Here is a 12,675-nt window from a genome sequence, read left to right as displayed (position 1 = left end):
GAAATAGCATCCCTTATCATCTAATCAGTCTACCAGTGAAAGAAAACTGGGCAGAAACAAAAGGAATGTGTAGCTTGGCTGTGGGGTTAAGACTAACCACAAACATTGTTTCACACAGGAAGAAAGTCCTGTTTCTGTGTCTGTTCTCCCTGTCACGCAGCAGACAGGAACAGATAAAACATCAAATACAACTCCAGAAAGGCAGAGCTTCCACAGTTACTTCCCATTTCACCTCGCATGTCTCCTCTTTGCCTGTTACTTCTCAGCATTTTTTAAAATATGAGTTTAGCATTTTTTCTGAAAAAAGTCCTTAGACCCAGGTTCAGAAAAAGGTTCAGCTAGTAGGTCTAGCATCTCTATGTTTGGGAGATGTTAGTTGGACCACTGAGAGACAGCCAAACCTGTTATTCAAAGCAATCTCCTATGCTTGCTCAACTTCCCCACAACATTATGAGAGGAAGGGACATTACAATAGTGAATGATAGAAGGTTGATTATTCTTTGGGGGTTTCCACCCCAGTCCCTACTCCTGAAAGTGAGGTGGCTAGCGGCAAGAAAGTGTTATGCAAAGTTCAATCATCTGTCACCTACAAGAATGTCCTGGAATTGTCTCTATCAGCTGTGTGTTGTTACTGGTGTCACTTATCTATCATTGTTATTGTTATTTTTCATAGTACTATTATAAAATATTTATTAAATGAATTTCATATAATAATTATTCAAGGGGGGAGGACAATGAACAAACTGAAATGTCATGGAGAGGTTAAGCATCTGAAGAGTTTGGGATCCCCCTGACCTAGATGATTTAAATCTGAGAGACAATATTTTTTCCTGGCTCATCCAATATATCAAGTTTGCTGCACGTACATCAAAAGATTATCCTAGAAATGAGGTGGGATATTAAGCACCAATCTTGCACAAAATACTCAAATAAAACCTTGAGGACTGTCAGGCCGAGGACCGAGAATGAAACATAGTGATTCTTCCAAGCTTAGTTCTTTATTGGTTCCACACCTATAGACAGAATATTGCCAGACTAAGCATGCTACTATTTGCATCTGCCATATATTCTGAGAACTATTAGGGAGGGGCTGTTTTTGCCCTCTTTCTCTCACACAAAATATCCAGACTGAGTTGTCTCTTATTCCTCCAAACTGCATTCCTCCCTCTTGGGAATCCTCACTACATTCCATCACAAGGGCACATCTTTGTTTTGGAGAAATGCATACTATATTGCCCCAGCATGGGAGATAATTGCATGAGGCAATAAACTAACAAATGATTATCATCAATTACTAACGAGTAATTGTTTGTTACATAGACTAAGCCATGCATAACTTCTTTCATTATTTGTCATCAGTTTGGTGTTGATTCTTAGTGACCACATAAATTTTCTCCAGTATTGCTGATTCTTAGAATGTGTACAACACAGAAACTTCAATTGCCTTTGATTATTAACCAACTCATCATACTTAAAATGCCTTCTGCAGTGCCGGTTGGGTGAATGTTTCCTTTTTTGTCTTCCAAAAGGCTGTTTTCTTCTCATAGTAGGCTGCTTCATTGATGAAGACTGGGAAGAAGGTATCGTCACCATCATGCAGAATATCCTCTCTATCGAAAGTCTGGAAAACTGGGTCCCCAGGCTTCAGGGGCTGGAAATCTTTATCCTAAGGGAGATGATTTGATGCTATATACCAAAAACAAAATAGCCAGAAGGTTTTTCACAAAGCAAGCATCCCCCCACCTCCCCCGTGTAGTATCCTCTGATGAGCTGGAAACAATCCTTGCAGGAGATGAAACTGTTGTAATGAGCACTGTCAGTGTTGGATGATTAATTGCAGACTTCCTTGGAGTCTGATATGTTATTATCCTACGCTCTCTATACTACTTAAGCAGACAACTCGGTGATCAGAGAACCCAAAGTCAGGGAAAGAACATTCTGACAAGTGAAATTTTCCTCTGTCTTGCAAGTGCTATGGCACACTTACCAAACCTCACTGTTTCACATGCTTATTAAACTCCAGTTCCCTAGCACAATGTTTCCACTCCCTCACAAGACAGTTATTAGAGCTGAACAGCAATCCTCCTAATTTCTCCTGGCCCTGAAACCCTGAGATCCTGCAAAAGCAAAGGCGTGCTCTTTCACTTTCCAAGAGGAGATGCAGAAAAGAGTGTTTCCCCAGCCCATTCCTCGGTATTTTAATGTTACAAACATCCCCACATCCCCATTCCACATATAAAGAAAACACAAGCATTTGCTGGTGGATCCCTGTTGCTATGGTTCTTGATTTTATACGTTGCTGTGGATGTTTTGATTTTGATTCTGCTCGGTAGTGGATTTTATTGCTAATTGAAAGGGGGGGATCACATTCATTTTATTGCATTAAAAACCTTCTGAAGCTGTAAGGAATAGCAGTATGTATCAAGAAAAGAGAATGTCATGCCCCCATCGGAGTCTGAATCTGCGGGGGAAGATGGAACAAGAACTGACAGTGATTGAGAGGGCAGCTTCCTTGGCCGTGGAGGAAACTGGGGAAAAGCAGAGTTAGTCCGGGCAAGGCTTTTCAGTATTAGTAAGGCCTGCAGGCAGGGAGGAACAGAGGCAGGGTGAACATGAGAGATAGAGCTCAGATGAGGAGCAAGGACCACCCCCTCCTGATCCAAGGGCTCGGAGAGTGCAGACAAGGCGTGATCAACGCAGACTGAGCAGGCTACTCGGGAGGAGAGTGCCCCGCCCATCTTCATCAGGCACACCTGGGGAATGAGACTTAAGGAGATGCTGTGGGGAGGGGCATTTGTCAGAAACAAATGCTGAGTTTCTAAAGTGTTGCATGCCGATGTTTGAACTTGCCAAGAGGCCTTGCATTCCTTTTCGCATTCTGGACTAATTACCTGGATCTTTTGCTCCCTGAACTCCTTAATTTGCCCTTGATTTGCCAAATACATTCAGATTTATTGCCGTGCAGCCTTGGTGCAGACAGCACTGGGCTGGACTAATTGCAGCCAGAGGCTGCTTGAGGTTTGTGTGGGGTTTTTTTTATCACTCTGCTCTGGGACTTCCCAGAAACATGGGAGCATTTGGGGAGATTTAGAGCAATAAAGGGACAGTTTGAACTGCCAGCTGTTTGTGTTATCTCTGTACCATGCCCTGGGTCATCACAGAAAAAGAATCTGGAACTTATTCTACCAGTGGTTGGAAACAAGGGGTGGAGATTAGAAATGTAATCTGTACTGCTAAGAAAATAAAATAACCCAGACAACACAATGTTTATTAAGCACTAACAAAATGTAAACAATAGAAAATTAATAAAACTTTAAAAAAAAAGAAAAGAGAAAAGAGAAAGAATCTAGGAGGAGGGATGGACAAAAAAAAAATCCCTTCCCAAATGGACCAGCTACAATATGAAGTGTTGCAAGAGGGGAAAAGTCAAATTGCTCTAATTTCAAATAAAATGCAGAGGTGCCCAGGAAAAAAAATAGACAGCTGTGAAAGCTGATAGGGTGTGATTGCACGGTCCAAAGGTGATCATACAGGTGCAAAATGCTCATATACAGACGTCCAAAGTTTTAGGCACTCAATGTTCTATTATGGTGCAAAGAGCAGCCAGAAAGCTGCAAATAGTGCGTGCACGCACACATGCACTAATTCTCACACATACCCACACAAACATAGGCCCTCTCTTCTTTCCTTCTTCTCCTTATACTCACCTGCAGATTTGGATGTATTACAGCAGAAATCTCCCCATTGGGATAACGGGGGAAGTCCTTCCGTTCAACTGGTATGTATGCCTCAATTTCAAAGGCTGGGAACAAGGTGCCTAACAAAAAGAAGCAGACCGACAACCAGATCACACAAAGTTTATTTTCAGTCTTCACAATCAGGACTCTGAGGCAGGAAGATGGACAAATTCCTTCTCCACCACCCTGGGCAATTGATGATCACTATTCAGATGTTTGTCAGCTTCTGCATCTGAAGGTACTGAATTTTATTTTAAAATTCATGCCAGGCAAGAGCCTGATCAGCATAAATCTAAATCTCATGACAGAACACTAGAGTGTGACACATGAGGGAAACAGGATTATATTTCCAAACATATTACTGAAAAATGAATGATGGTTGGTTGATAGCACACCATTGGGGTTTTTTTCCCCACTCTTATTTTGACAAAGGGAAAGCTTGTTGCCATGGCTTTCATTGTTTTATCAGTAAAACTGTGACATTCTGATAATCTCCAAAATTGGTCTCATTAAGGTTAATATTGCTGAACACATTGTAAACCGCCCTGAGTCTCCGGAGAAGGGCGGCATATAAATCAAATTTAAAAAAAAAATATTCTCACTCACGTTTATGGAGCTTCTCAGTCCCAAGAATCAAAATAGGTCACCTTTGTTAAAAAGCTCAATGAAGTCCAAAACACAGGCCACAATCGTTCTCATCTTAGCAAGCTGGTCAGCTCGTGCCACTCCCTGGGGTTGTGGGCCCAACTCTAATGCTGTAGGGGATTATAGGAAGAAAATGGGGGGGGGGATTATGGAATTAGGTGGAATGCCTTTGTTTACCTTTCATGCACCTTTCCTTCTTCTAGATAGATCACATGTGGCAAAGCAACAACTGAAATATTTCCCACTTTTTGTTTGGAGAATACCTATGAGATATTGGAAAACATTACAAAGTACTAATGTAGGATCCAAAGGTGATTTTTCCAAAGGGCAACTGGACTATTTTAAGAAAGTCCAGCTACCTTTTGATAAAGCACCTCTGAGACAACCGTGACCTGGATGATTAAGAATCGCCATAGACATTTACTAATGTGGAAATGACCAATAGGGACATGGTGGCTCAGTGGCTAAGATGCTGAGCTTGTCGATCGAAAGGTCGGTAGTTCAGCGGTTCAAAACTCTAGTGCCGCGTAACGGGGTGCGTTCCCGTTACTTGCCCCAGCTTCTGCCAACGTAGAAGTTCGAAAGCACATAAAAAATGCAAGTAGAAAAATAGGGACCACCTTTGGTGGGAAGGTAACAGCGTTCCATGCGCTTTTGGCATTTAGTCATGCCGGCCATATGACCACGGAGACATCTTCAGACAGCACTGGCTCTTCGGCTTTGAAATGTAGATGAGCACCGCCCCCTAGAGTCAGGAATGACTAGCACATATGTGCGAGGGGAACCTTTACCTTTACCTTAATTCATAATATAATTATACTGTATGGATAAATAATAGCTGGAAACAGCCTATATCAGTGATGGCTAACCTTTTTGCCATCGCGTGCCAAAAGTGGGGGGAGTGTGGGGGTGGATCACAGGCACATGTGCCCACATCTGTAATTCAATGCCCCCCTGCGCCCTGCCCCCCCATGCATGTGCATGCGCCCCCCCCCCACGCTCCCCTCGCTTTTGGCACGTGACGGCAAAAAGGTTACTGGTGGGCACGGTAGGCCCGTTTTTCACGCTCCCCAGGCTCCAGAGGCTTTCTTGGAGCCTGGGGAGGGTGAAAACGGTTTTCCCCACCACTCCCAGAGGCCCTCCGGAGGCCCTTTGGAGGCTGGAAACAGCCCGTTTCCCAACTTCTGGTGGGCTCGAAAGGCCTGAAAATCAGCTGGACGGCGTACGCATCAGGGGTGAAATGCTCCCGGTTTGGACCGGATTGCCCGATCCGGTAGCAAAGGCGGCAGGGTGGTTCGGAGACTGGTAGCAAAAATCCCTGCCCCCCCCCATACCCAGCTGAGCCATGCGATCATCAGAGGCTGGTTTCTTTTTTCTTTTAAAAGCATTTTTTCCTGCAACCTCTTCGGCTGAAGAGGTTGCAGGAAAAAATGCTTTCAGGAGCCTCTGATGATCAGGCAACTCAGCTGTGATCGCCAGAGGCTCCTGAAAGCATTTTTTTCTGCAACCTCTTAAGGTTGTAGAAAAAATGCTTTTAAAAGTAAAAAAAAAAAAGTTGCCCATGCCTACCCAGTCACATTATTCCCCCACCAAGCCACACCCACAGAACCGGTAGTAACAAATTTTACATTTCACCACTGGTACACATGCACGCTGGAGCTGAGCTAGGGCAACACTCGCATGCCCACAGATATGGCTCCACGTGCCACCTGTGGCATGGGTGCCATAGGTTCGCCATCACGGGCCTCTATTATTAACAGCTGACTTAATATGCATTCAAGAGAAAGTCAAATAAGTTATGCTGAAAGAAAACAAGATTTGAATAAAGTAAGAGTTTGGAAACAGGTGGGAAAGATGTGAATTACATCTTCATTAGTTTAGAATAAAACAGAACAGAACAGAACAGAATTTTTTATTGGCCAAGTATGATTGGACACACAAGGTTTTTAGTTGTGTAAAACTGAATAATGTGAGAAAACATCATTCCAATCTTATCTTGCTTAATTTGAGCTCTCTCAATCTCTTCCAACAAAAAGCAACCAACTGGATATTTTTAATAGAATATTTTTAAATCTCCCACCATAGAAAGCAGCTCTTTGATACTGTCACTGTATTATACAAAGATGTCAACATAGAAATGGGATTAAGAAGCCAATATCAAAAAAGACCAATGTACGTAAGAGTTGGTTTGAAACATCTGCTGTTGCAACTTAAATTCATGAGCTATATGCATCTTTTCCAGACATTCTGTATACTTCTTTCCAGGACACTTCTAGGAAGGGTCACCAGGCTGAGAACTATTCCTCACCTAGCCCGTGTTTAGCCACTGACATCATGAAAGTAGTCTCCTCTCCAGATTGTTGACAGAGTAAGATGGGACAGTGTCTCACTGTACAGTGTTTCTGCAAAGGCAGGAGAAAAGAAGATAGGGTTGGTTTGTTTTTAAAAATCTCAGCTTTCTTTTCTTGAGAAGAGGAGAAAAATTAGATTCTTAGGAAATTTCAGGAACATGACCTCACCTGTATGTAGTTACACATGTGTATGGACAACAGGCTAAATTCAGACTTCAGTAAGAGGCAGGAACCCATGTTGGCTGTGGTGTTGTGTAGATCTAACATAAAATCATAGGCTTGAGATGAACCTTTGTGTCAGATGTAAATGCCTTATTCTCTAATGTGTAAATAATGTATATATGGAACATCAGGGGTTAACTTATTACTTGAGCTTTAATGTATTCATATTTTACCACTCCCATTCCTGGCTCCGCCCCTTGTATATAAAAGGAGCCATCCTCCCCATTTTCCTTGCTTCTATCTTGAATATTCAGCGAATATAGAATGCCTATTATGATTAAAGAGAATTATATTTAAACCTATAACTTCTATTATCTTTATTGAGTCTGATCCTGAAAATATTGCAACAAGCTGGTAGCAGAGGATGGTTAATTGACTCAATAAGTAATTAAAAAATGTCCAAGAAAGATAGGCCCAACACCAGGGCCTACAGCAAAGAAATAGAAACTGATCAAGAGATGATCAACGAATCCACTAATGCGATTTCGAGAGAATCCGAAGAATGTCTAAGGATTTCTTTTCTTCTAGAGTGAAACCAGGGGTTTCTATAAGTGAACATTTGATAAATCTAAACAAAATAAGAGCTGAGCTGCAATTGAGGGGGGAAGTGATTTCAGATCAAACTATGAAAAGTGTTATTATCAATTCACTTGATCCATCATGGGATAGCTTTATGTCACACTTAGATACCATTAATTTGGGATATTTATCAATAGAAAGTCTATCTAACAAATTGATAGCAGAAGACAATTCAAGAAAAAATCGTTCCAGTAACCAAACAGAACACAAATCTTTTAGGAAAGTAGTCTTTCGAGATAAATATAATGAAGCCTTTAGATGCCACAATTGTGGATCCAGGGAACACAGTAGAAGAGACTGTCCCAAAGTCCCAAGGGAGAGACATAGGCCAGAATATAGGAGCAAATACAATTACAGACAATCTTCCACAGATAGACACAAATATAGAAGTCCACCAAACTACAGAGAAAGTAGAGGGGGTAGAGAAAATTCAAAAGAGAGAAAATCTGGGTCACTAAATGGGCTAAATAAACAAGACAGCACCAAAACACAACAAGATGAGAACAATAATTGGCTTATTGATTCTGGTGCAACAAATCACACCACTAATAACAAAAGTATATTATCTTCATTTACAGAAGATAAGTTTGTGATAAAGGTAGCTAATCAAGAAAAGGTTCAAGTATTAGGCAGAGGAAATGTGACCTTGCCTGGTTTAGGGAAAATAGAGGGGGTATTATTAATCCCAGAAATACCTCACAACATACTAAGTGCTATAAAACTAAGCAGAGAATCTGACATCAATATAGTTATCTCAAAGGGGAAAGCAACTATAGAAAAGAACAAAACAAATGTAGGCACTGTGATGATAAAAGGGGGTCTACCCTATCTAATAACCAAAGAAAGATGGTTACATAACATTGATTCAAATATGGAAGATTGTATTGAAGCAGATGATGAAAATGTCAGTAACAGTGACAATGATGAATGTAAATTAACTCATGATAACAAAAATACACACAATGAGAAGAAACCAAAAATAGGTAAACCAATTCATGATGAGTGTGCTCATATCTTACATAGGAAGTTAGGACATGCTAGCTTTCCTGTAGTACAAAAAATGACTGAACACGCAGAAGGTGTAAAAATAAAAAATTGTGAAAATTATTTAGAATGCTCAGTATGTAAATCCACCAAACTAAAAACCAGTCCTAGACCAAAAAAATCTAACAGATCAACTAACAATATTTTTGATTTGGTACATATGGACTTAGTTGGTCCATTAACTCCATCAATTACCTATAGAAAACGTTACTTCCTAACAATAGTGGATGATTACAGTCGCTATGGTTTTGTTTACACATTAAAGCACAAGGATGAAACTTTTCAGAAATTTAAGGAATTCTACAAACGCATAGAAACACAACATAATATCAGAATAAAACAAATTATGACAGATAGGGGATGTGAATTCATGTCTAAAGAATTCTCCCAATGGTTAAAGGATAGAGGGATGCTACATTTCACGTCCAATCCATTTTCTGCCTTTCAAAATGGGATTGCAGAGAGAAAGAACTCCACACTACAAACCATGATTAGATGCACATTAGAGGATGCTGGTTTAGGCAAACAATTTTGGTCAGAAGCCTTACATTATTCAAATTACACTCAAAATAGAACATGGTCCAGTATTGTGAATAAGACACCATATGAGGTGATGTACAATAGAAAACCTAAATTAGCACACATGCACATATTTGGAGTTACTGCAGACGTGCACATACCTAAACAATTGAGGAGAAAGGGAGAAAACGTATCCAGGAGATTAAGATTCATGGGATACGAAACTGGAACCAAAGGGTACAGATTCATCGATAATAATAACAAATTTATAGTATCCAGAACAGCTGTGTTTCATGAGCAGGCCAATTGGTCTAAGTTGCACCTTAATGAAATTTTTCCTAATAAAAGCAAAGATAATATATCTTGCGAGGAAGGAACAACAGAAAATCAAAATATTAACAAAAGTAAGAACAAAACCAAAACTTGGACAAATAGTCAGCATAAAATAAAGACAGACACATTAACAAAAAAGGAAGCCAGATATTTGCATGACAACCATAGCAAACCTGAAAGAAATATTAGAAATAATAGAAACCAAATACCAAATAAATACAAAGATTATATTATGCATATGGATGGAGAACAAATAACACCTAATACATATGAGGAAGTATTGAAACTTCCCCGTGAAGAAAGAGAAAAATGGGAACTAGCTATGGAAAAAGAAATGAAAAGTTTACAAGGATTAAATGTATTCACACCTGCGATCGCACCTAAGGATAAAACAATTATAGGTACCAGGTGGATTTATAAAATTAAGAATTTAGAAGGAGGTAATACCTTATACAAGGCCAGACTAGTTGCACAAGGTTATGCACAAAAATATCCAGAAGACTATACTGACACATATTCACCCACAGTGAGAACAGAGAGTGTCAAAACAGCTCTTGTAGTAGCATCTGCACTCAATCTAGACGTGTTTCAATATGACATACAGACTGCATACTTACATGCAAAATTAGATAAGGAAATATATGTAAGAGCACCACACAGTCAATACACTAATAAGAACGAAATTTGGTTACTAAATAAGAGTCTGTACGGATTGAAGCAATCTGGCAAAAGATGGTACGATTGTTTGGTAAAAGTACTAAAGACCATGGATTTCAACGCCACCACTGCTGATAACTGTTTCTTTGTAAAAAAGAGTAATGATCATATTGAATTTGTATTAATTTATGTGGATGATATTTTATATATTGGAAAGCATAAAGAGAGCAGGGAAATCTTTGTAAATAAGTTAAACGAACACTTCTCATTGAAATCACTAGGTAAAGTGAATAAATACCTTGGTGTACAAATTAACAAAACAAAAAGGGGATTCAAACTTACTCAAAAAGATAAAATCATTGAGCTCCTAAACAAATGTAACTTAAATAATGCCAAAACATGTGACACACCTATGCAAACTGATTTTCTTAGAAACAATGATGAATCTTCCCCTGAGTTTAAAGACAACACATTTTACAGATCAGTTATAGGTTCACTCCTTTATATATCTAATTGGACTAGGCCAGATATTGCATTACCTCTCAATTTATTGTCAAGATATGTTAGCAAACCAACCTTGTATCATTGGGAAGCTGTCAAAAGAATTTTAAGATATCTGAAAAGTACATTAGATTTTTGTTTAATATTGGAACCCAATAATGACAAAGAACCAAAAATTACTTGTTATGCTGATGCAGATTGGGCTGGTGATACATCATGCAGAAAGAGTACCTCTGGTTATGTTTTTCTATTGAACGATTGTCCAGTTTACTGGTATACTGGTAAACAAGAACTGGTAGCCACCTCTACCACAGAAGCAGAATATGTTTGCTTGTCTAAAGCTGCAAATAACCTTGTATGGTTCAATGATTTGATCACAGATGTTTGGAAGAAACCTACTTTACCATTTATTATGCATGAAGATAATAAAGCGGCCATTGAAATTTCTAGATCCGATGCAATTGGACAAAGGTCCAGGCATATTGATATAAAATTTAAACACGTGAGACAACTATCTCAAGACGGATTCATCAAAGCAATACATTGTGATACTTCTGAACAATTAGCTGACATATTAACAAAACCCTTACCTTCTAAACAACACAAATATTTAACTTCTAAATTATATGTATTATATTGTCCTGAATCTGAATGTAACTGGTGTTGTATAACGAACCGGCATTTAGAGGGGGATTTGTCAGATGTAAATGCCTTATTCTCTAATGTGTAAATAATGTATATATGGAACATCAGGGGTTAACTTATTACTTGAGCTTTAATGTATTCATATTTTACCACTCCCATTCCTGGCTCCGCCCCTTGTATATAAAAGGAGCCATCCTCCCCATTTTCCTTGCTTCTATCTTGAATATTCAGCGAATATAGAATGCCTATTATGATTAAAGAGAATTATATTTAAACCTATAACTTCTATTATCTTTATTGAGTCTGATCCTGAAAATATTGCAACACTTTGGGTCCAAAGATCTGGTTGATCTCCTGAGCACGTTGAATCTCATGAAGGTCTGAATCTGAAGCCTTGGTACTGAGAAAGAGATGTTCAAAACAATGATAGTCTGGTAGGTCTGATAGGGAGCAGATGCTTCTTCTAATCTGGTACTATGCAGATATATTGGGCTCCAACTTCTACTGTTCTAGCCAGCATGATTAAAGCCACTTTGGCTGGAATTGGTTGGAGATGGACATATGCTAGCAGTTTTGGAGGGCCTCAGACTGAGGAAGGTGAGTTTAAAGTCTTATGGCAACAAACCTTAAGTGAGGGTTTAGACATCTAAGCATCTTCAGATTTGACACAAAGAAATGTGAGCATCAGTATGTTGCTTTTCCCAATAGCTCCTGTAAAGGGTAGTCTTTGTGTCCCCTACAAAACTTCTAGAGATTGGAGTAAAGCATAATACTTACTTTAGAAAAGCTGCAGCAAACGTACGATTAAGATCCCTCCCAATGTAGCGCACACACTGCTCGACTGCACGGGGGTTGCCCACAAAAGGTGTGACCTGAAAGGTGCTGCGTTGCAACTCAGATGGATCCTGTAGCCAGTGCTTGACTAGGTAAACACCTGACATTTCATTCCCATGAGTGCCCCCGCATATTGCTATGCGTCTCAAGGGAGGAAGGTATTGTGGATGTGACATGACTGGGTTTCAAACTCTGTTGTGAGAAAGACCACATGGGATTATCAACAACCCCCTTTAGCAATACTGGAGAATTCTCATCTGCAACCCACTGAGCCAAGCCCCTAATCTTACCTTTAAATCTTCCCCAGTACCCAGTTCTGCAATGTTTTAATACAAGAATGGAGACTCAATTTATAACAGGTATAAATAATGTTAGTAACATCACTTTCTCTTAAAATTCGACAAATGATCTCTCTTTCCCAGGTCTCAAATCTATAAACAAATCTTTAAAGCCTTGTTGTTCTGTCCAGGTCAGCAAAAGTCAATTAAGAATTACCAGATATAACACTATATCTATTTTAACCTTGATCAAATAAACCAACTTTATATTTCTTCCTTTTACTTTTAACAATCCTGCTCTTTTTATATTTCTCCTCTCTGTTTTTAACA

The 12,675-nt window shown here is 39.4% G+C and overlaps 1 protein-coding gene across 1 annotated transcript; it reads right to left on the bottom strand.

Annotated features, from left to right (window-relative positions):
- Positions 1–1,453: 1,453 nt before the first annotated feature.
- Positions 1,454–12,243, bottom strand: ACY3 (aminoacylase 3). The gene is made up of 8 exons (XM_070957184.1): positions 12,011–12,243; positions 11,561–11,633; position 11,173; positions 6,902–7,023; positions 6,691–6,784; positions 4,385–4,492; positions 3,708–3,817; positions 1,454–1,666 (listed from the first exon to the last, which is right to left on the bottom strand). Exons 1-8 carry the CDS (start codon positions 12,241–12,243, stop codon positions 1,472–1,474), a joined length of 936 nt encoding a protein of 311 aa, XP_070813285.1. The 3' UTR covers positions 1,454–1,471.
- Positions 12,244–12,675: the final 432 nt, after the last annotated feature.

This window comes from Pituophis catenifer, unplaced genomic scaffold (genome assembly GCF_029215685.1).
Source record: "Pituophis catenifer annectens isolate HBS135680 unplaced genomic scaffold, rPitCat1.0.hap2 SCAF_1, whole genome shotgun sequence".
NCBI lineage: Eukaryota > Metazoa > Chordata > Lepidosauria > Squamata > Colubridae > Pituophis > Pituophis catenifer.
This window is presented reverse-complemented; position numbering and strand designations above follow the sequence as displayed.

Bases quoted from the DNA above. Each gene is read 5' to 3' on its own strand.
- ACY3 (XM_070957184.1), bottom strand. From the start codon at position 12,243: ATGTCACATCCACAATACCTTCCTCCCTTGAGACGCATAGCAATATGC. The intron at 6,785-6,901 runs GTGAGGTCATGT...CTGCCTTTGCAG, and splicing joins ACATGTGTAACTACATACAG to AAACACTGTACAGTGAGACA. The intron at 4,493-6,690 runs GTGAGGAATAGT...AATCCCCTACAG, and splicing joins AGTGGCTAAACACGGGCTAG to CATTAGAGTTGGGCCCACAA.